Consider the following 24,808-nt stretch of genomic DNA (forward strand, 5'->3'; position numbering starts at 1 on the left):
TTCATGTACTAGATTGGCTGTTTTGTCAACTACCAGAAGAGGCCAACCATCCTGAATTGACAGGAGGTCATTGACCAGGGAGTGCCAAATTCCCCAGTCCCTCCTTTCTGCCTCATAGTTTGTTACATTTCTTGGTATTGTGAAGGTGTGCACTTTTTTCAGACCTGGCTGGACAGTGTGTTTTGGAACAGGAGGGGCCTGTACTGATGAGGCAGTCTCCACCGGAACTGATTTGGAACTGGAGTTCTAGTGAAAAGGATAAGTAGGCTGGTCACTAGGACTATAAACTTGAGGAAAAGACAGGAAGTATGATGGTAAGTAAAAAGGTAAGCAGGAGGGTTTAAGTACAAGGCAGAAGTAAAAAGGAAGGATAACTCGGGAGATATTATTAGGATGGTCACAACTGGAAGTTAAATATCCAGGGTAGTATTGTATTAGGAAGGCCAAATTGGAAGGAAGGGAGGTGGTGTAGCTCTAATATTCAAGGATAGTATCAGGGTGGAAATTAGGAATTCTAAGAAGCTGTCGTCTCTATGTATTGTCTAGAGGCCACCAAAAAATCACATTGGGGAGGGCAATAAACAAAGAAATAACTAATGTCTGTAAAAATGATGTGGCAATTATGGGGGATTTTGATCTACATGTCAATTGGTCGAGCCAGCTCGGTCAGAGTAGCCTTAAGGAAGAGCTTGTTGAGTGTATTCGCAATAGTTTTCTTTAACAGTATGTAATGGAACCGACGAGGGAGCAAGCTGTCCTAGATCTGGTCCTGTGTAGTGAGACAGGAATAATTAATGACCTCATAGTTAGGGATACGCTTGGAAGGAGCGATCATAATATGGTTGAATTTAGAAAACAGATGGAGAGTGAAAATAAAATGCAATACCAGGGTTTTGTGCTTAAACAAGGGAGACTACAATAAGATTAGGGAGGACTTAAGTGGACTGGGAACAAAGATTTTATGGTGGGATAGTTGACGAGCAGTGGGGGACTTTCAAAGCAATATTGCAAAGTGCTCAGTTAAAGTATATTCCATTGAAAAGGAAGGACTGTAAGGGTCATCTGCCATGGGTGTCTAAGAAATAAGGGAGGCTGTCAAAATGAAAGTGAAGGCATACAAAGTAGCCAAGATCAGCGGGAAATTAGAAGATTGGGAAAACTTTAAAGGTCAACAGAAAGTTACAAAAAGAGCTATAAAGAAAAGGAAAAGAGAACATGAGGAAAAACTAGCACAGAATGTAAAGACAGATAGCAAAAGTTTCTATAAATGTATAAAATGAAAAAGAGTAGCTAAATTAAACGTTAGTCCTTTAGAGGATGAGAGTGGGCATATAATTATGGGATGTACTGAAATGACTGAGGCATTGAATAAGTATTTTGTTCGTCTTCACAGTGGAGACTAGTAACATGCCAGTAATTGACAGAGACTAAGGTAGTTGAGGACCTAGAAACAATCATTATTGCAGAAGAGGTAGTGTTGGGCAAGCTAATGGAGCTAAGGATAGACAAGTCTCCTGGCCCTGATGGAATGCATCCCGGGGTATTAAGAGATGGTGCGAGAAATAGTAAGTGCACTTGTGGTAATTTTGCAAAACTCACTGGACTCTGGGGCAATTCCAGCAGATTGGAAAGCAGCAAATGTGACGCCACTGTTTAAAAAGGGAGTTAGACAAAAGATGAAGAATTATATATTGGTTAGCTTAACTCGTATAGTGGGAAGATGCTTGAGTCTGTTATAAAGGAAGAAATAGCAAGGCATCTAGATAGAAATTGTCCTGTTGGACATTTGCAGCATGGGTTTACGAAGGACAGGTCATGCTTAACTAATCTTTTGGAATTCTATGAAGACATTACGAGCAAGGTGGACAAAAGGAACCCAGGAGATGTGGTGTACCTAGATTTCCAAAAGGCCTTCAACAAGGTGCCACACAAGGGGACTGCTACTTAAGATAAAGATGCATGGCATTACAGGTGAAGTATCAGCTTGGATAGAGGATTGGTTGACTAACTGGAAGCAAACATTGGGGAAAGATGAGTGCTATTCTGGTTGGCAATCAAACTACTGGTGTGTCTCAGGGATCAGTGTTGAGACTGCAATTATTCACAATTTATGTAGATGATTTGGAGTTGGGGACCTTGTGTAGTGTGTCACAGTTTGCAAGTGACACTAAGGTAAGTTGCAGAGCAAAGTGTGCAGAAGATTGAGAAACTTTGCAGAGGAACATCGATACTTTTAAGTGAATGAGAAATGGTCTGGCAGATGTAATGTTAATAAATGTGAAGTCATGCATTTTAGTTGGAGTAACAGTAAAAATGATTATTACTTGGTTAAAAAGTTGCAGAATGCTGCTATGCAGAGGGACCTGGATGTCATTGTGCATGAATCAGAGGGTGGTCTGCAGGTACAAGTAATTAGAAAGACAAATGGAATTTTGTCCTTCATTGCTAAAGGGATTGAGTTGAAAAGCAGGGAGGTTATGTTGCACCTGTACAGGGTGCTGGTGAGACCACACCTGGAGCATTGTGTGCAGTTTTGGTCTCCTTACTTGAGAAAGGATTTCCTGCACTGGAGGAGGTGCAGCGAAAGGTCACTCGGTTGATTCTGGAGTTGAGGGGGTTGGCTTACGAGAAGAGACTGAGTAGACTGGGATTATATTAATTGGATTTTAGAAGAGTGAGTGGGGATGTTATGGAGACATAAAAGTTTGAAGGGGATAGATAACATAGACGTAGAGAGGATGTTTTAACTAGGACAAGAGGGCATAGCCTCAAAATTAGAGGGAGCAGATTTAGGACTGAATTGAGAAGGAACTTCACCCAGAGGGTTGTAAATCTATGGAATTCCCTGCCTAGTGAAGTAGTTGACACTGCTTCAATAAATGTTTTTAAAGCTAAGAGACATTTTTTGAACAATAAAAGAATTAAAGGATACAGTGAGAGGGCGGGTAAGTGGAGCTGAGTCCATGAAAAGATCAGCCATGATCTTATTGAATGGCAGAGTAGGCTCAAAGAGCCAGAGGGTCTGCTTCTCCTTGTTCTTAGGTAAATTGTCTTGTGCCTTCACCTTAGTTTTATCTCCCCAAAGCCCTTCCTGACCACCTCCCTTGCTATTGTCTTGGTTCCACTTTGAAAGGTGTTATTTTGACAGGCATAGTTGATGCACAAGGTAAGGTGAAGCACTTTTTCTCCACAAGGCTCTTCCCAACCTCCTCCCTCAGTGGTATGGCAGTACCTGATGACTTCCTTCAGTGGTGCAAAAGAACTTCTGTCAGCTACAATGGTTTTAAGGTTTTGTAGTCATTGTTACACAAGGAATTCTGACACCTAGTTTGTATTTTGTAAACAGAAATGACAATATGCTGGGAGTGAAATTGGATTTTTGGGTACTACGGGGCCCCATAAAGTTCTGAAATGGAGATTTCTGCACATGCAACATGAGCATAGGTTCAGGTGTGAAACTTTGAAGAATTTTAATGCAGTGTTTTTTTTCTCCCCCAGTTTAGCAATTCATAAAAATATCAATGTAGAAAGATATTTGGCACAGGAGAAGATCATTTGGTTATCCCACTTGCTAAAAATGATTTATCCAGGATTATACTTTTCTTGGTCTGCAGTGCTCTGGATTTTGGCACCTCAATTAGACTTGTTTTAAACAGTGAGTTAGGCATTTTGTGTATCTCACCCTTTTCAGGCAGAGAACTTCAGATTCCATCTGTACCTGGTAAAAAAAAATTGTCACCTCAACTCCTCTTCATTCTTTCACTATGTACTTTAAAGCTGTCATTATTGACCCTTCTGCGAACAAAAATTCCTCTCCACTCTGTCTAGGCCTTCTATAATTTTAGACTCCAATCCAAATTTCTCCATTCTTATTCCTGTCATTGAAAACAAACCCAAAGCCAGCCATTTTTATACAGTTCTGGTTAACATTCTTGATCTTGTACTTTAGGCCTCATCTAATCAAGGAAAGATCCCATATTCCACCTTGACTACCTTTTTGGCTTGTCCTGAGATCTGTGGACAAATTCCATGATTCCTGTATTTATCTGAACTTCTCGGGAACTTGTTGTACACTATATTTTTCCTTCTATACCCAGTCAAAATGAATTACTGCATATTTCTAGTTAATCCATGCCCATTTTTCTCTGCCACCTGACCAGTCAATTGATATCTTCTTGCAGTTTACAGCTTTCTTCCTCATCAGCCATTTGGTCAAGTTTCGTTTCGTTGTTCTTACTCATTTCTCCGTACATTTAACTGATTTTAAGGCCATATATTCCATGCAGTTTCTATTCTGTTCTAAGTCATCCTAAAGAAGCTGCTATCTGACACGGCTTTTCTTTTATCTTCTCCAGCTCCATATGCTCTTTTGACATCTGGAAAAATGATCTAGATTTCTTCTTTCAGGGAACATGTTTTTTCTCCCATACTCTTAATTTCCTACTCAAGCTCCCGTACTCCCTTAGACGTACTTTTGTTTTCAATCTACCTTTGCCAGAACACATCTCAATAACAGCATTTTGAAATGGAGAAGGGAGGCAATATTATTTCTTCCAATCTGATTTCTGCTTCAGGGTTGCTAGTTTTGTGTTTGTCACTTGTATTTGCCATTACTTTCAGTCTGTAATAAATGCATAAAACAACTGCTTCTTGCTGATGGAAACTAGATTAGTTTTTATGCACTCTTCATAGCTTAAAGCTCCAAATTTGAGTCATTCTAAATGCTTGTTTGTGAACAGTGTTCATCACAACTGTTTTCATACTATGAATTGTGGTAATTTGAAAACTGCATTGTTTTTGTTTCATCTTTAGCTTTGTTCACAAATTAGAACTCATGTTCTCATCCAGTATTTCCTAGATGTTTAAGGTATCGAGGGATATGGGGAAGGTACAGGATAATGGCATTGAGGTCGAAGCCGTGATCTAGTCGAATTTACTCAGCTCCGATTTCCTTTGTTCCTGATGTGTTGGATGCCATGTTAATGAGTCATTAGTGGGAAAACTCCTAATGTTTCCTGAAAATATGCAAAGTAAATTTTTTGAAATACGTGGAAGCTATGATTGAGCATAGAGATAAAAGTAAAGAAAGTTGGGTGGACGCTAAGAAGAGGAAAAACTAACGTGTGATAGAGAGAATTAGCTGAAGTGATGTAGGGTGGTCTGAAAACTGGAGCATTAGCAGGGTCCATAATTTCTCTAACTGGTCGTGGGTGAAGGCTGTAGAGCAAGAATTTTCTTTTTTTTTAAATAAAAAATTCTTTTACATGGACCTGAATGGACACCATTCATGTCCATTCACATTCCAGTATATTTGTCCATTCTTAATTGCCCTTGAGGGTGCTGGAGAACTACCTTCAATTAAAAGATATTGGTGCTGAAATAAGGCATTTGGGCCATCGAGTCTGCTCTGCCATTCAGGGAGATTATGGCCGATCTGATAAATCCATATTCCACTTCCTTGACTTCCCCATAATCTTGATTCCCTCATTGATTACAAACTTGTCCATCTCAGCCTTGTATATCTTTAATGATTCAGCTTCCGTATTCTTCTGTGGTAAAGAATTCCACAGATTGACTAACCTCAGAAGAAACACACCATCTCTGTCCTTAATGGATGACCCATTACTCTGAGATTGTCCTCTGAGGTTGAGAGGAAATGACCTCCCTCATCCATCCTGTCAAACTTCTTAAGAATCTTCTGTTTCATTAAGATCTCCTCTCAAAACTCCAATAAATACAAGCACACCGTATTTAACCCCTCCTCAGAAAATCTACCAAGTGAATGCTCTCTGGACTATCTCCCATGCTAGAATGTTTCTCCTTTGGTAACGTGGCCAAACTTGTTCAGTGTCCTGGGTCTGGTCTGACCAGTTCCTTTGTATATTTTTAGCAAGACCTCTCTATTTTTAAATTCCATTCCATTGAAATAAAGGTCAGCAATCTGTTTGCCTTCCATATTACCTGTTGGACTTGTGTGCTGGACTTTACTGATTTATGCACAAAGACCCCAAAACCCCTTGTGTAGAAGCATTCTGTTTTCATTATCCAATTTAAGAAAACTAGCTCCTCTATTAGCCTTGCCAAAGTGTGTAATCTCACATTTGCTGGTGTTATATTCCATCTAACAAGCTTTTGCCCACAGAAAATCTGTGTCTGTCTGTAGACTATCACATGCAGTCTGTTTCATTCAATGAATGTGTGCAGTTTAGATTACTTAGTGTGGAAACAGGCCCTTCGGCCCAACAAGTCTACACCGACCTGCCGAAGCACAACCGATCCAGACCCATTCCCCTACATTTACCCCTTCACCTAATACTACAGGCAATTTAGCATGGCCAATTCACCTAACCTGCACATTTTTGGACTGTGGGAGGAAACCGGAGCACCCGGAGGAAACCCACACAGACATGGGGAGAATGTGCAAACTCCACACAGTCAGTCGCCTGAGGCAGGAACTGAACCCGTGTCTCTGACACTGAGAGGCAGCAGTGCTAACCACTGTGCCACCGTGCCGCCCATGTCATTCCCACTACTTGTCTTCCTATGCACTTCCCTCATCAAAGTCATTAGTAAATGTTGTAGATAATTGAGGCCCCCAGCACTGATTTCTGTGGCATGCTGCTAGTTATGTTGCCATCCTGAAAATACTTTGTCAACTGTCTCCTATTAGTTATCTAGTCCTCTATCAATGCTATTATATCACCCCCAACACCAGGGGCTTGTATCTTACTCAGTAGCCTTCTGTGCAGTACCTTCTTGAACATCTTTTTGAAAATCCAAATCTATTACATCTGGCTCGCCTTAACCTAACCTCCTTATCTCTTCGAACTATAATAAGTTTGTCAGGCATGATTATGCGGTCATGAAGCCTTGTGGACTCTTTCTTGATTTTATCATGTATTTCTAAATGCTGACCGTAGACACTCATTTTCCCAATGAAAGGTGTTCGGCTATCTGTCCTACTGTTACCTATTTTTGGCTCGGTTACAACTGGTGCTCAACACTGTGAGGTCATCAAGTAACCTGCCCACTTCTGATCTTACGCTGATGATCTAGTAAGCAATTATAAGAAAGTTAATCTAACCAGTGGAATAACTCTAATATTTGAGAAATATGGCACTTTTCTCAAGAATCCCCTTGGAATGCTGTCCAATAAAATGCTATTCTATCCTTTCTTACAATGAGGAATCTACGAGTAAACAAAATCTACACTGTCAGACTTAAAGTTTTGTACATATGGATCATTCAGTTGTGCTGCAAGCACTCAGGTACACAAAAATAGGAGTTACTAATTTGAAAACAAAAACAGGAGAGGGATTAAGAGCTAAATCCACCATCTTGCTTTGTCGCCTCAACTTAACAATTGAGGAGCAAATCTTGATTTTATTAGAGGAAATATACAAAAAAAGCCAACCATTCTTTATTTCCACAATAAAGATTAAATTGTGGGAGGGGAGAGGAAACACTTGATCTTTGGTGTACTTGTAAAAGAATCTTGCTACACTATTTAATGAAGATAGAGCTTAACTTAGTCATTGCAAGTTAGTGATCTTGATGTCATAATTTGTTTTATCATCTATAATATAACAGGATACCTCTCTCCCAAATTCATTCAAAATGTTTGAACTTCGTAACTTTAGAAATGGCATATGCTAGACATTTTGTTATTTGTAACTTCCATGGTAATTAATGAGTGAATTTGTTGCCTTTACAGTAATATTTGTTGCTGCAGAGCTATTGATTTAAAAAAAACTGATTTACAAAGCCAGCATTTAAATGTCACAACACTAAATCTCTCGAGTAGTCAAATGAGAACATAGTTTGACATCTAACGTGAAATATAACACTCCTGATGCTGCAGTAGTGCATCAACATTATGCAGATGCATCAGTCAAGGTTAACTGGTTTCAATGTGGTTCATTGGTTACTTCAATTTCTGTGCAGACCCTTCACTCTAACCCGTCTGTGGCGACCAGATATCTGAAACTATTCTAGTCCCATTTGCCAATATTTGGACCATATCCCTCTAAACCCTTCCTATTCATATACTCCTCTAGATACCTTCTAAGTGTACCAGCCTCCTCCACTTCCCTCTGGCAGCTCATTCCATACATTCACCACCATCTGTATGAAAAAATTGTCCCTCGGGTCCCTTTTAAATCTTTTCCCACCTCACCTTAAACCTATGCCCTCTAGTTTTGGGCTTCCTCATCTTGGGGAAAAAAATACCTTGTCTATTTATCCTATCCGTGTCCTTCATGATTTTATAAAGTCAGCTTCTCAGCCTCTGACACTCCAGGGAAAATAACCCAGCCTTTTCACGCTCACACTCTGTAACCCTGGTAGTATCTTTGTAAATCTTTTCTGAACCCTTTCAAGTTTCACAACATCCATCCTATAGCAGGGAGACCAGAATTGCACGCAGTATTCTAAAATTGGACTAACAAATGTCCTATATCGTTGCGATATGGCCTCCCAACTCCTCCACTCAATGCATTGATTAATAAAGCCAAGCTAACCAAACACCGCCTTCATTATCCAATCTACCTGTGACTCTGCTTTCAAGGAACTGTTAACCTGCACTCCAAAGTCTCTTTCTTCGGCAGCACTTCCCAGGACCTTACCATTAAGTGTATGAGTCCTGCTCTGATTTGCCTTTGCAGGATGCAACACTTCACGTTTACCTAAATTAAACTCCATCTGCCACTCGGCGTGTTGACCCTTCTGATCAAGGTCCTGTTGTACTCTGAAATAACCACCTTCGCTGTCCAGTATATCTCTAATTTTCGTGTCATCTGCAAACTTACTAACCATACCTCCTACGTCACATCCAAATCATTTCTATAAATAATGAAATGCAAGTGAATCCAGCACTGATCCTTGTGGCACACCACTAGTCACAGGCCTCCACTTTGAAAAGCACCCCTCCACCACTACCTTCTATCTTCTTCCTTCATGCTAGACTATTTGAATGGCTAGTTCTCCCTGTATTCCCTGTGATCTAATCTTGCTAACCAGTTTACTATGAAGAATCTTATCCAATACCTTGTCCATCTAGATCATGTTCACCCCTTATGAACTTAGTGTACACTGTGCTCTTGGATCCAACCTGACTTTTAGTACCACACTTGACTTTGTAATCAAGCCTGCTGCCAAGGACATTGCTGTCATCTGACATGCTGATCTCAACATTGCCGAGACTGAGCACCAGCTCTCAAGTACCTCCTGTCTCTCCTGGACCATGTCCACAATAGTAACTGGTCTCATTTAATCTGTGACCTCCAAACTCCTGCCTTAAAGCTTAATAGTCACCCAACCCTACACAAAAGGCTTCTCCTTCCTCAGTCTCCCCCTCTGTGTGGGTCCCTCCCTCTTCCCCCTCTCTGAGAGTCGCTCCCTCTCCTCCTCTCTTAGTCCCCCCTACTGCCCCGCTCTGTGTCTCCATCCCTGTGTCATGCTCCACTTTCGCGTTTACTCTTTGCCCCTCCTGCCTACCCCTTCTATCACATATACCACTTCTTTCCCCAGCTACAATCGGTTGTGAAGGATGGCCTGCTTTCCCTCCACAGATGCTGCCAGATGACCTGAGTTATCTCAGGTTCTGTTTTTGTTTTTGTTTTTGTTTCTGATTTCCAGCATCCACAATTTTTGGGTATTTTGGTAAATCTAAAGCCCCTGATCTAATGGATGAGAATACCTCTGGCTGAAACTTGTGAAAATTTAATAACATTCTAACTTAGCCTGAAGCTTGGGATCAAAATAAACAATGTTTGCTTCCTCCTCAAAGTGTGTATTTCTTGGCTGGAAAGCATCTGACTTTATGAAAATGCATTGCTGGATCTGAACTATGATTTTTATGACTTTCTTAGGATCTGGAATTCCATGGTGTGATGAGATTTTATTTTCAAGACAAAGTAGCAGGGAACTTTGCAACAAAATGCATCAGAGTGTCCAGCACTGCTACAACACAAGATGTGATAGAGACTCTTGCAGAGAAGTTTCGCCCAGATATGCGTATGCTGTCCTCACCTAGATACTCACTTTACGAAGTGCATGTTAGTGGTGGTGAGTTTTTGATTCAAGAATTTATTTTTTGATTGTTCCTAAGATGGACAGAACAAGTATTAATACTTGTTTTTGGAGCTTTAAATATGTACACTAGATACCGATGTTGCCTTTAGTACCACACTTGTTCTTGTAAAGTTCATTTATAACAATGACCAACTGGCATACAGTGTCCTTTGTTTCATTAATAGAGGTATAGAGGGCAATAAGGAGGTGATGTTGAACTGGTATAAGCCACTTGTCAGACCTCAGCTGAAGTAACTTGCACAGTTTTGTGTGCCACTTGAAAAAGACATGAATGCATTGAAGAGGTTACAGAATTAATTTACAAGAACAGTTCAAGGTTTGCGAAATTTTGGTTGAGAATAGATTGAAGTAGTTGGGTCTGTTCTCCTCTGAGCGAAGGCTGAGTAGATTTGATTGAAGTTTTCAAAATCATAAGTGGCCTGGGTAGACTAAATAGGGAGAAGCTATTTCTGCTCAATAAAGGGACTAGAACAATAGGACATTGATTCAAAGTTATGTCCAAGAGGAACAAGTGCAGTGAGTAGTTAAGATATGCTATATGTTGCCTGGAAGTTTTTGTGCAGACAAGTTTACTTGAGGGATGCAAAAGGGCATTGGCTGATCATTTGGATAGAAATAGCATGTGAGAGTGCGGGAGAAAACAGGTTGGTGTGAAGTTACGCTCGTTTGAAAAGCCATTGGGCACATGATGAGCTGAATGATTGCTATTTGCCCCTTAACAATTCTGTGATTCTTCACTGCTGATTTGGATTCACAATTTCAGTTTGCACTTCTGGGCATTCTTGCCCAGTGCACATGCCACTTTTCAACAAGCGTCATTTATTATGAAGTATAGCTCAAGTCTTTAAATGCTGCAACAAAAATAAAGAGGAAATTCGGATTCTGGATGAATATAAAACAATCTGTGTGGTTTTGTTCTCATTTGGATCTCAACAATTAAACAAAGGTTAGAAATTTTTAAAATAGATCTTTCATTCTTCTTCCCTTGTACAATTTAGTTGATCTAAAACTATTGACACGTAGAAGTTGGTGAGTTGAAGCAAAATTAATTTCCACAGATCTGGTGAAAGTGTAGTAATTTGTCTATGCATTGGGATTCTCCTCAACCTATTCACACAGGTTCAACATGTTGACATTGAAAGTCACTGTTTTCCTATCTTGTCATTTCCAAAATTTTTAATCTAACCCTTATTATAATGCATAAGTTTTTAACCATTTAAGCTATGATTACTTGTATGTTTTATAATGACTGGCATGTTTAATTTATCTTAAGTGAATTTTATTTTTTTTAGAGGAACGTAGGCTCGATCAGGATGAAAAGCCTTTGGTTGTACAACTAAACTGGAACAAGGATGATAGGGAGGGAAGATTTGTTTTGAAAAATGAAAATGCGTTCCTGCCACCAAAGGTGAGATTTTTTTTGCTGTACGCTGTTTAATAAATCTGCACAATTGGTATCAAGTCTCAATAGATCAATGCATTGTGTGTTGAAATGCGTAATAGGTGTGCAAAGTTATATATTCAATATTCCTATGTCTTCAGGACAATATGGAACAGTAACAGTAAGACTAACTGAGGTCTTTGCCCATTGGTGTCCTGTACTAGTATGAATGCATTTCTAAAATCCATGTTTAAAGTATGAAAATGCTGCTATTCTTGTTCAGCTGTACTGTAGCGCATGCTGCCGCATTCCATTTGCCAAAACCATGATCTTCAGGAATAGACAACATTTCGGAGTCAGCAAGCATCATGTTTCTCCGAGATGTGTCTGGACAATAAAATTATCCAGATAAATTTAGATTAGAGTTGTGGGAGAAAGTATGTTCTTTTTATTTTGTGTAACTAAAAACCATCTCTTATGAGAAATATGTTTTCTCTGGAAGGGATAGTGTTTGAAGTTGATTATTTCAGATGAACCTGTACATTCCAATTTTTCTCTTCTGGATCCAAAATAGATGACCTCTCACTTTACCATATTGATGATTAATTACCATAAATTTTGTCACTCCCATGTTAGCATTGTTTTTGTGCTACATTCTTCCTTCAGTGCTCTTTGTTTTCCTCCCTCATATGTGACTACTAGGTCATTTTATAGAGAAATCCTTCTTGAGTTCTGTAACCTTCACATACATGCCTTTATTTAAATTAAGCTAAGATAAGGCTCAAGAATTGCATAATGGTCAGCCAGAAGTTCCAAGAAGAATATCCATCTCTGCTTCCTCTAGAGGTACATGCATTACAGATGCTAGTCTTCAGCCAGTTTGATTCTCTCCACTTGCTATCTCTCAAACATTGGAGGCTCTACATACAGCAAAGGCTATGGGCCCTTACCCATGCCAGTTACAGGCTCTGTCCCTACTCCCAGCTCCACACTTACACCGGGTCCCAGTTCCCAGCCCTGCCGAGTTTTCACCATCCCTCCAGACAGCCCCCCTCACTGAGGACGAACGATCAGTCCTCAGCAAAGGACTCCCCTTCATCCCCCTCCGCCCACGCATCAATGAATTTAATACACGCCGTGACGTCGAACACTGCTTTCGCCGCCTCCGAGTCTACTTTTACAATCAGGACTCCCGCCCACCTTCTGAGGACCCCTTCGTCCGCCTTCCACACACTCCATGCACCTGGGCACCCTGTGCTGGCCTAATACCCGTCCTTGATCTCTTCATTTCCAATTGCCGCCGGGACGTTAACTGCCTCAACCTGTCTACCCCACTCCAACCCCTCACCCTCACAACGCGCAGCCCTCCACTCCCTCTGCTCCAATTCCGACCTCACCACCAAGCCAGCGGATAGAGGTGTTGCAGTGGTAGACTGGCACACTGACCTCTACACTGCTGAAGCCAGACACCAACTCGAAGACACCTCTTCCTACCGCCCCCCTCAACCATGACCCCATCGCCAAGCCATTACCTCCCAGACCATACAAAACCTCATCACCTCAGGAGATCTCCCACCCACAGCTTCCAACCTCATAGTCCAGGAACCTCACACTGCCCGGTTCTACCTCCTTCCCAAGATCCACAAGCCTGACCACCCTGGCTGACCCATTGTCTCAGCATGCTCCTGCCCCACTGAACTCATCTCTACCAACCTCTACACTGTCCTATCCCTCCCTAGTCCAGGAACTCGCTGGGAATTTGTGTTGCAGACGTTTTGTCCCCTGTCTAGGTGACATCCTCAGTGCTTGGGAGCCTCCTGTGAAGCTAGGACAAGCCTGGAAATGGGAATCCTGTGCCAACCCCCTAAGCGCCACATACTTAACAATTTCTCCTTCGAATCCTCCCACTTCCTCCAGACCAAAGGGGTAGCCATGGGCACCCGTATGGGCCCCAGCTATGCCTGTCTCTTTGGCTACGTAGAACAGTCCATCTTCCATAGTTACACCAGCACCACTCCCCACCTCTTCCTCCGCTACATTGGTGACTGCATTGGCGCCACCTTGTGCTCCCACGAGGAAGTTGAGCAATTCATCAACTTCACCAACACACTCCACCCTGACCTTAAATTTACCTGGACCATCTCTGACACCACCCTCCCCTTTCTGGACCCCTCCATCTCCATTAATGACGACCGAATTGACACCGACATTTTTTTACAAACCCACCGACTCCCACAGCTACCTAGATTACACCTCTTCCCACCCTACCTCCTGCAAAAATGCTATCCTGTATTCCCAATTCCTCCGCTTCCACCGTATCTGTTCCCAGGAGGACCGGTTCCACCACAGAACACACCAGATGGCCGCCTCCTTTAGAGACCGCAGTTTCCCTTCCCATGTGGTTAAAAATGCCCTCCAACACATCTCGTCCACATCCCTCACCTCCGCCCTCAGACCCCACCCCTCCAACAGTAACAAGGGCAGACCGCCTCTGGTGCTCACCTTCCACCCTACCAACCTTCGCATAAACCAAATCATCCGCCGACATTTCCGCCACCTCCAAACAGACTCCACTACCAGGGATATATTTCCCTCCCCGCCCCTTTCCGCCTTCCGCAAAGACCATTCCCTCCATGACTATCTGGTCAGGTCCACGCCCCCAACAACCCACCCTCCCGTCCTGGCATCTTCCCCTGCCACCGCAGGAATTGCCCACACCACCTCCCTCACCTCCATCCAAAGCCCCAAAGGAGCCTTCCACATCCATCAAAGTTTTACCTGCACATCCACCAATATCATTTATTGTATCCGTTGCTCCCGATATGGTCTCCTCTTCATTGGGGAGACTGGACGTCTCCTAGCAGAGCGCTTTAGGGAATATCTCTGGGACACCTGCACCAATCAACCACACTGCCCTGTGGCCCAACATTTCAATTCCCCCTCCCACTCAGCCGAGGACGTGGAGATCCCGGGCCTCTTTCACTGTCGCTCCCTCACCACCTGATGCCTGGGGGAAGAACGCCTCATCTTCCGCCTCTGAACACTTCAACCCCAGGGCATCTTTGTGGACTTACCAATTTCCTCATTTTCCCCCTTCCCCCACCTCACCGCAGTTCCAAGCTTCTAGCTCAGCACTGTCCCCATGACTTGTCCTCCCTGTCTATCTTCCTTTCCACCTATCCACTCACCCTCCTCCCTGACCTATCACCTCCATCCCCACCCCCTTTCACCTATTGTACTCTATGCTACTTTCTCCCCACTCCCACCCTCCTCTCATTTATCTCTCCACCCTGCAGGCACTCTGCCTGTATTTCTGATGAAGGGCTTTTGCCCGAAACATTGATTTTCCTGCTCCTTGGATGCTGCCTGAACTGCTGTGCTTTACCAGCACCACTCTAATCTAGAAACAATTTGACAATAGTACTGAAGACTTATGCTTCAGTACAGATGGCTAATTATCACCCCATCTTTTTTATCAGTAAAACAATGGGAAGTGTCATCCACACGCTTAAAAATTAGAAGTATGGACCTTTTGTGCAATCAGCAATGTTCAGCACCATTTAGGATTTGGATACAGAAGCAGTCTGTGTCCAAATGCAACAAGACCAGGACAGTGAGGAGTCATTATGAAGCTGCTGAAGACAGTTGGGCCTAGGACACTCCCTTGAGGAACTTCTGCAGAGCTTCTGTCACTGAGATGACTTACCTCCAACAACCACAAACATCTTCCTACGTGTCAGATAGGACTCCAAATTGTGGAGCGTTTTCCCTTAATTCCCATTGACTCCAGTTTTGCAAGGGTTCTATATTACCACATTCAGTCAAATTAAGTACTGATGCCAAAAGCTGTAACTCTCACCCTCACCTCTGGAACTCAGCTCTTGTATGAAAAGTGGACAGTAACGTGTGCTACGTAAATGCCAGTCAATAACCATTTTCAATAAGAGACTGCTCCTTAACATTCAGTGGTGTTACCATCACTGATTCCCTCTTTATAAACATTCTGGGGGTTACTATTGACCAGAAGGGCAACTGGGCTAATCATATAAATACCCAAAGGCTACTAGGAATACTGTACTGGGTAACTCACCACCTGACTTTCCAAAGCCTGTCCACCAGCTAAATGCACGAGTCAGGAAGGTCATGGAGCACTTGAAGGGTGTGTTTCTATGCTGTACACGTCTATGATTCTATTCCCCATTTGCATGGATAAGTGCAGCTCCAACAACACTTACGAAGCTTGATGCCATTCAGGGCAAAGCTGCCCACTTGTTTGGCAGTGCATTCACTCCCTTCACCACTAATGCTCAGTAGCAGCAGTGTGTTCCATTTACAAAATGCGCTACAGAAATTCACCAAGAATCTTTAGACACACTTTCCAAATCCGCGATGACCACCACCATCTAGGTGGGCAAGTGCAATAGATACATGATACTGCCAACTTCAAGTTGCCTGGCAATTGCCGTTCCTTCAAAATTACTTGGTCAAAATCCTGGAATCTCTTCCCCAAACAGCATCTACCTATAAAGTATCACTGGATCAGACTTGTTATGTTGCAGAAAGAGGTCATTCATTCCATTGTGTCTGCACCAGCTCTATTATCTAGTACTTGTTTTTCTCTTCATATTGCTGCGCCCCATTGCCATCCAAGATAAAATCCAGTAACCTTCTGAATGTCTGAATTAAACCTGTCTCATTCATATTTCCATGAAGTGCATTCCATACCCTAACAACACTCTTTTTCTCCCATTACCCTTGCTTTGTTTGTACGTAACTTCAAGTCTATGCCCTCTTGTTCTTTGTTTTACAAGTAGTAACTACTTCAGCCTTCTTCGGGCTACTCATGGTTTTGATCACCTCAATCCAATCTCGTGTTAGCTGCATTCTCTCAGAACAGTCCCAACTTCTTCAGTCTGTCCTCATAGCTGAAACCGGTCTAATAAATCATTTCTGCACTTTTTTCAGTGCATTCTGTGCTGTCTAAATGATAATGTGGTGCCCACATCTCTGCATGGTGCTCCAGCTATGATTTAACAAATGACTTTTACACTTCCTTGTTCTTGTACTCTATGCTTCCATTAAAGCTGTGAACACTTTTATTTACTGCTCTTTCCATCTGTCCTGTCACCTTCAATGATTTATGCACTTATGCACCCAAGCCAGTCCCCCTACACCCCTTTAGAATTGTACCTCCCTACTTTATACTGTCTTTCAACAAGTGCAAAACGTTACACTCCTTTTCACTCCCATCTCATCTGCCCATCTATCTGCCCACTCCAACTTGTCAACGTTCCTTTGGAGTTCCACGCTGCCTTTTCAGTTTATAATTCTTGCAACTTCTACGTCATCTACACCTTCGAAATTGTCCCCTGCACACCAAGATCCATATGATTAATGTATATCAGGAAAGGCAAAAGTTCCAATTCTAACTCCTGGGGAACTACACTGCAGAGTTTTTTGCAGACGGAAAAATGCTCATTCACCATTATTCTCTTTCACCTAAGCCTATCTTACATCATGTTTCCACTGTCCTTTTTATACCATAGTCAATATCTTTTCTCAAGTCTGTGTGAAGCACTGTATCAAATGCCTCTGGAAATCCATGCATATGATATCTTAATCAACCCACCTTTTTCCATGTGATTGCAGATTCTATCCTGATTAATTGTTTACAAAGGTTACTCCGTTACCAAAGTTTAACTAACTGACTTGAATTGCTGGGATTAGTTTTGTGACCTTTTTGAGCAAGGATATAACATTAGCAATTCTCCAGTCTTCTGGCATCTCCTCAGAGTTCAGGAAAGATTGAAATATTATGGCCAGTGTCTGTTCAGTTTCTGCCCTCACTTCCTTTCCTTCAATTGCTTCAATGTATCGCATCTGGTCCCGGTATCTTATCAGCTTCTATAGTGTCAACAATCTATCCAAGACTACTTCCTCATTAATTTTGATCCTTTTTAGTGTCCGAGTTTATTCTTCTGTCGTCAAGGTCTGGGCAGCAGTATTCTCTTTTATTGAGACCGATGCAAATTACTCATTTAATTCCTCAGCCATGTGCTTTGCCACCATATGTAAATCACCTTTTTGGTCTCTAGTAAGCCCTATCCCTTTCACCAATCTTATTGCTTATATGCCTATAGCAGACTCCAGGATTTCCCATTGTTAGCTGCTTGTCTTTCCTCATAATTCTTCTTTGTTTTCCTTATTTGCTTTTTCACCATCCACTTAAACCTTTGTATTCCTGTTGATGTCAATTATATTTTCTGCTTTATATCTGTCATAAGTACACATTTTTCTTTCTCATGTTAATTTCTACCACTTTGGTCATCTGAGGAATAGTGGGTTAGTTTGTTAAATCTTTTCCATTCGAGGAAATATACCTCAACTGTGCACAAACCATCCACTTTTCAACTTGTTCAATCACTGATCTCCTTGCCAAGCCGTTATTCCAATCAGTCCAGCTCTGCTATATTCCATCCCCACTGCAGCAGTTCAAGAATGAAGCTCATCACTACCTTCTCAACAGCACCTAGGGATAAGGCAATAAATGCTGATCGAGTCAGTGACGCCCATATTCCACAAGTGAATTTGAAAAACTAATTATCAAGAAACGATATATTGCTTTTTTTGAAGAGGATTGTGCTTGAAGTTTTGCCGTACTTTGCTTTATGGAGTTTTTTTTAGTTTTCAGGGGCTACTTTTTCTTAATTTATTTGTTAGGTAATGTAATCACAATAAAAATCCATTCTCTACTTATATTGACATAGAGGATATTTGGACTCCCCAAATGATAATGGTAAGAATTCATGAGTATCCTTAATTATCAATCCTCTATTATAATTTAAAGCTGCAATGCACAAGGAATGCATTAATTTCTGAGTCACAGTATGTAAATTGATTAAAGACGAGGCATAAGTTAACAACCTCATAAAGCCAAAGGACACGTACTGTTGTTCACAAAAACCAATCAACCTGAACACCACTCCTCCAGACTAGTGAGGTAACAGCTAATGCATTATGCACAAAGATTGAAGGTTTTAACCACAGTTTTTATCACACCTTTTACTGCATTTCAGTTCAGAATCTCAGATTTAAATCTATCATCTGTGATTTCAAATTTTCCTGACCTTATTTATTCCTTTGCTAATAGATGGTTTATCTCCTTATTTTACAAACTTTGTGTCATCCTTTCACATCTCTACTTGCATCTTGCCTCTTCCTCCTCCTCCTCCTTTGCAACTTCCATCTATCTCCAGGATGGGCAGGTACCCCTCAATCAACCAGATGGATATCCCAGTGGATAGAACCCTTCATCCCAGCTAAAGCTTGCTTCTGGCATGGCTCCATTTCCTTGACAGTGGGGTTTCCCCAGTGTCTCTCTGGCTGACTTACTTACCTGATTCTTTGTTCCTCCAATCACAGGGTGTTCTTGTCCTGCATTTGCTGCTACCCATGTGCCTCGTGGTATATTGTCTCTTGTTCACCTGTTCTATCTATTACAGCTAATGATCTATTATAGATCCAAGTTATTTTTATTTGAGGTCACTGAAGTTTTATTTTCAACAGGTATTTTATAACTTTCTATTCCTAGAGTATTTCTCATTGTTGTGTACTCTGATCCTTGCTCTGTTCCATTCTTGTTCTTTTAGTTTTTATTTCTCTTTTGAAATGTCTTTCTCTATTTTATTGGTTTAACGTCTTTTCCACTGTTCTGTTCACCTTTTTCTAAGAGGACTGCACCCAGTCTCATTTAAGTACCATCTAATTCAGCAGTACAACTGTTTCCTATCTCTGCATTGGCACCAGTGGGAAATGGGAACACCACCTTTCCATATCATGCTTATAGCCATGCATTTACTTTGCTAATTTGATTATCCCTATCATTAGTGTGTAGCTAGAATGAATCAGGTGATTTTGAACTTTTTGAGGTCATGTTTTTTTCATTTGTACCTTAGGTTACAAACTTCACTTAGTACCATCTTGTTCCTTGTATTGGGTACTATGATATATTCCTCTCCTTGATTATTCTTGACCTTCCGACTGTTCCACTTATTTAAATGCTTGTGGAACGCAACTGGAGATTTGAAAAATATAGGTCTTGTTTGCATGATAAAAGATTTTTAAAAACTAAATGCAGAACCATCTTCCATTACTGCTGTTTACATCCTGTATTAATATTTAACATGACTCATTTTCTTCAGCTTCAGTGCAGGGAAAGAGATTGTTCAGATACTAGAGATGACTGAAAACTATGCCAGTCTAGCTTTGGCTACATTAATAGGTGAATCCAATCACCTAAAAAGTTCAAAGTCTCATCAAAGTAGAATTTGTGTGCATAGCACCAGCATATAAATGGGAGCTTGTGATAGAATAAAGTTCTTTTAAAAGTAAGAGCCAATGTTTGAAGTGGAAGGTGAAGGTGAGTTGATTATAATAATGTTGCACTAAGACAGGGGTCACTCTTAAGTGCATTTCAGACTAATTGATTTGCATATTTTCATTTTTCTGGTTAATTTCTGAAGAAGTGGGTTGAAAGCTCTGCAATTACCTAAATGCTCATTTGGTTGACAGAAGTCTCAAAGCAATGGTCCAGAAAAGGAGAAAGAGGGTGTGATCCAGAACTTTAAACGGACACTGTCGAAGAAGGAAAAGAAAGAGAAAAAGAGGCGGGAAAAGGAAGCGTTAATGCAAACTGTAGATGATGATCGACCTATTTCCAGTGGTGATGGGTAAGCTATTTCTCTAACTACTTTCCTTTACCCACAGTTCCTCTAATTACAATTGTTCGTTGAATAATGCCATGATGTATACTTAGCTTTGCTGTATGTTGACAGACATGAATATTTTGGTATAGTCAGTATCTTCAGATGTTTAGTTCTGTTATATCGAGAACAATATTTGTATTTGAGCTAAAATTTAAGTAATATTGCAATAGGTTTGCAACATAAGTAAAAAGGTTGGAAATGGAAGTAACACTTCAACCATGCAGAAAGGTAGTTCTTGTCTTCCTAAATTCATTTGCTAAGTCTTATGATGTAGGTATAATTGATACTTTAAACTATACCCTTTACTATCAGAGTTAATTCTTGCTCAGCTTGCAACCTGATCATTTTTGGTTACTTGAATTTCTTTCTCTTCTCACAGTACAATGATGTTGATAAAGAAAAATCCTTCAATTAGTCTTATTCTTTCACAGGATGCTGACATTCCTAGAAAGGCCAGCATTTCTTGACCATCCTGATTGCTCTTAAAACTGGCATTCTCTGCTATTTCAAAGGCATTAAGAGTCAACAACGTTGTAGTGAATGTTGTGTAGGCCAGACTGGAGTAGGACGTAAACTTTCTACCCTGCAGGGAATAAGCAATTTAGATAGGGTTTTTAACAACAGTCAATGATTGTTATCATTACTAAGACTTGCTTTTAACCCAGATTTATTTATTAAGTTTCAAACTCCACGGCTGGCTGTTAAGGTAAGATTTGAACACGGCCCAGATTATTTTTCCGAACTTCTGGTTTACTAGTCCAGTTATATTGCTTCTACGCTAGTTTGTTCTGCACCACTGATAACTTCTGTCGGATATCAAATTAGAAAATCTGGAAAGGGGTATACCATTTATATACCCAAAATGAGACTTGAAAGAATAATAGTCTAGATTTAGAGTGGTGCTGGAAAAGCACAGCAGTTCAGGCAGCATCCGAGGAGCAGTAAAATCGACGTTTCGGGCAAAAGCCCTTCATCAGGAATACATTATGCTGTATTCCTGGTGAAGGGCTTTTGCCCGAAACGTCGATTTTACTGCTCCTCGGATGCTGCCTGAACTGCTGTGCTTTTCCAGCACCACTCTAATCTAGACTCTGGTTTTCAGCATCTGCAGTCATTGTTTTTACCTAGTTGAAAGAATAATATGGAAAGGATCATAATGCAGGCCAGATGGAAGTAGGTTTTTCTTGATTTTTTTTTAAAGAACCAAACTTCTCCATTATGCCACAGAGCTAAATTTATGCAAATTACTGAGAACCTGATAGTTTGTGGTTTATACTCGCAATGCTTATAGTTATAAAATATTGCATTAGGAATGAAAGTACACTTTCCAGCTTCGTATCCTGTTAAGATCAGAGTAATTGCCGATGTCAAGGGTTCTAAAGCAGACAATATTCTAAGCCATCTATTTAATCTCCCTGAATTATTTTAGGAAAACACCTATGCGAACCTAATTAGGTGCATCACATTCCATTAACATTCCCATTGCTTTTTTCTGTTGTTCTTTTATTCCATCATCAACCCATGACATTAATCTAATAAATTCAAACTGAATTTAGCAAATTCCAGTAATTTGATTTTCTTCTGAATGGCAATTGCAGAAAAACATTGTTTGGCGGGGGGGGGGGGGGGGCATATTTCAGCAGTCCTACTTGTATGCCTCCCTTTAAAATAATGTTCTATACTTTTTTATGACATTTTGTAACAGGCTTATTTCTATGCAAGTCATAAGATAATTATTAACCAGTAAGTCCATCTATTAAAAATTCGCTGTTACTGCATCTAATTGCTTCAAATAATTCAAACATTTTTGCCACAACTGTTTCATCACAAAGCTCATCCCATGCATTTATCACTCTTCTCTGAAGATTTTCTTAATGATCAGATTGAGAATTGTTGTCCTAAACTCAGTTTAATTATGTAATCTACAAAATTTATTTTTCCAATTGCCTTAGTTATATTAAAAACTGTTAAGCTTGTAAGCTGAAAAGTTAAAAATATTTTCAGCCTTTCCTCATAAATCAGACCACTGCCACTTGATATTGCCCATGCCAGAGCTTGTATGTTGTTAACCAGAACTAAATAAAGTGCTCCAGGTGTAGAGAAATCAGAATTGTACATGTTGAATCATGACGTGTAAGTTCTATTTCTGTTTATAATTTTGTAGTATTGCTTTTTGTTCTGTGTCCTTCAAGTGCTGCACAACTTTCATTTAGTTCTGTAGTAACATTTTATTTGGAACTTGGCCATCTGGCTTTGGAATCTGGGAAAATGAGTCCAATCTGCTGATTATACTTTCCCTGATCCATAAGGTTGGTTGAAGTGCTTCATTGGATCTATGTTGACTACTATTTAACACATTGCCCCGGAACAGTAGAAGATCTAGCCAATCCATGTTGGCGTTACTTAATGGAGAACAAGTCCATTCTCGCCTTGTGGACACTCCAGTCCACCCTATCACTTTAATGCCTTAGGTCTAGCTGACCTGACACTCTGAAAAGGGTGTCCACCATAACAGGAATGTGATTGTCTGAGATTAATTGCAATCTGGACAATTTGGTATGTTAAGAAAACTTCTTAGCAATTAATGTGTCATTCATTAAGACTCCCTTACCCAATCTAATGTCTTCAGTTTCCAGAAGAAAGCAGAAACAAGCTGTCAGTTAAATCCATAGTCCAACAGTGATGTGACCAGAATGAATGACCAAAGCCAATGGGAGGTTACGGAGTTGATCTTGCTATTACCTACTGCAAGTGGACCCAAGAAGCTAAGACCATTATCTTTAAATGCCGAATTCTGCCTTTCTATCTGTACTTTACTGATAGATCCTAATATGTCAGTTTATTCATTCCTGAATGAAATATTCAGTTCATGAAGCCACCAAAATCCATGAAACTAGCGGCTAGTCAGACAAATTTCTGATAGTCTCTGAGACGATGCAATCAAATTACATTTTACTTGAGCTTTACATCTGACTTGAAATTAATTAATCTTGTTATTATCTGCATTATTTCCCTAGTATGATGCAAGTTTTAAAATGATAATCTCTTTCTATCAAAAGTGAGAACTCAAGTTCACATCTTGCAGCGGAGGTATACAAAGACATGCCAGAGACTAGCTTCACCCGTACAATATCTAACCCTGAAGTAGTTATGAAACGCAGACGACAACAAAAGTTAGAACAAAGAATGCAAGAATTTCGTAGTGGTGATGGACGGCCTGATTCAGGTATTATGTTTGCATGACATCTTTAATGCAGACCAGCATCTCATACCTTTCAGGGGAGTTTAAAAAAAAATTAGTGAACAAGTTATAAGAACAGTGATCAAAACCTAGTCAAGCTTTTCAGAAAGCTAGGATTTTCTCAGAAGTGGGTTTTAAGCCGCCTCAAATAAGACCGGGTAAGTGAAGGAATTTAGAATAGGAATTCTGAGTATGGAGTCAAACCAACGTAAAGTGCAACACCAGTGCAAGGCTGAAAGAAATGAGAAGTGTTCAATATGCTCTGAAGCTTCCCATTGTTAGGGATAAGACCCTGAAGTGGTATCTTCTGCTGCTGCACGGAGTAGAGGTGGACAGTGTTATAGAGCTAGATGTAAATGTTTGTGACAGAGTGTACATGTGGCTTTGCTTTAGGTAGAACACACTCTGCATTTTATGACTGTATGGGCCAGTCAGCTAGCTGCTGAAAGAAATGGCAACTTTTAAAAAAAAAAACTGTGGTTTATCATTACTACACAGACTGATCTTGTAAGTTTGGTGGAAGAGAGTGAGACTTGAGAGAAACTATCATATTCTCCTGAATGGATGATGATCATAAAACAATAGCTACTAATTTCTTTGCTAGTGTCACTGATTATTTCTGAGAAACTGGCACTTTACTGCAACTAACTCTGGGGAAAGTAGTGAAATGGACTGATTGATCTGCTCTGTCTGGGCAGTTGCATTTGTCTGCTGTTCCCTAAATTCCTTTCAGAGATTGGAAAATTTTATCGCGGATTTTTGGATGACTGGGTATGAATAATGTGTTCATAATGTACAAGTTTTAAAAAGTTATTGTCTTCATAATTGGTTTATTGTAACATAGCTAAGCTGACCATTATTAAAGAGATTATTCAATATACTTAAGTAGGAAACAATGGCCTAGATATTTCGATGACAAGGCAATAGTTTCTATACCAATACTGGAGTTGTGCATTGAGATCTGTGCAATCCCTGATACTATTTAGTCTGTAGAAATGTCCTGGGTAATTAGTCTGCATCTGGAACTTTCTGAAGGAAGCCATTAAAAATTGGAGGGTTTCAATGACTAAAGCTTAAATAGTTACCCAGGAAGGGTTGGAGGATTCAAAACTCTACTCAAACTGAACCCCTGACCCTCCAAACTGCACACGCAGGACTCCTGGCATTCATCCACCCAACTGAACCCTTTTGGAACTGAACACTCAACTGAAGTCCTCTCCTGCCGATTGGACCAACAGAGCTGACACTTACCTCTTCGTCCGTCTGCAAGCTTCCCCCCTCCCATTTTTGAGAAAAGCAACTGCTAATCTCTCACATTGTAAGAGAGGG

At 40.6% G+C, this 24,808-nt stretch overlaps 1 protein-coding gene across 6 annotated transcripts in view; it reads left to right on the top strand.

Moving 5' to 3' along the window:
* afdna (afadin, adherens junction formation factor a) overlaps positions 1–24,808 on the top strand; it is a 232,237-nt gene that overhangs the window by 69,496 nt on the left and 137,933 nt on the right. For all 6 annotated transcript variants that reach the window (XM_072581186.1, XM_072581187.1, XM_072581189.1 and 3 more), the window contains exons 2-5: positions 9,870–10,065; positions 11,385–11,500; positions 20,045–20,202; positions 23,298–23,464. In XM_072581186.1, coding sequence (XP_072437287.1) covers positions 9,870–10,065; positions 11,385–11,500; positions 20,045–20,202; positions 23,298–23,464 — 637 coding nt within the window. The remainder of the gene's footprint in view (positions 1–9,869; positions 10,066–11,384; positions 11,501–20,044; positions 20,203–23,297; positions 23,465–24,808) is intronic.

The sequence above is a fragment of the Chiloscyllium punctatum genome, chromosome 11 (assembly GCF_047496795.1).
Source record: "Chiloscyllium punctatum isolate Juve2018m chromosome 11, sChiPun1.3, whole genome shotgun sequence".
Classification (NCBI taxonomy): domain Eukaryota; kingdom Metazoa; phylum Chordata; class Chondrichthyes; order Orectolobiformes; family Hemiscylliidae; genus Chiloscyllium; species Chiloscyllium punctatum.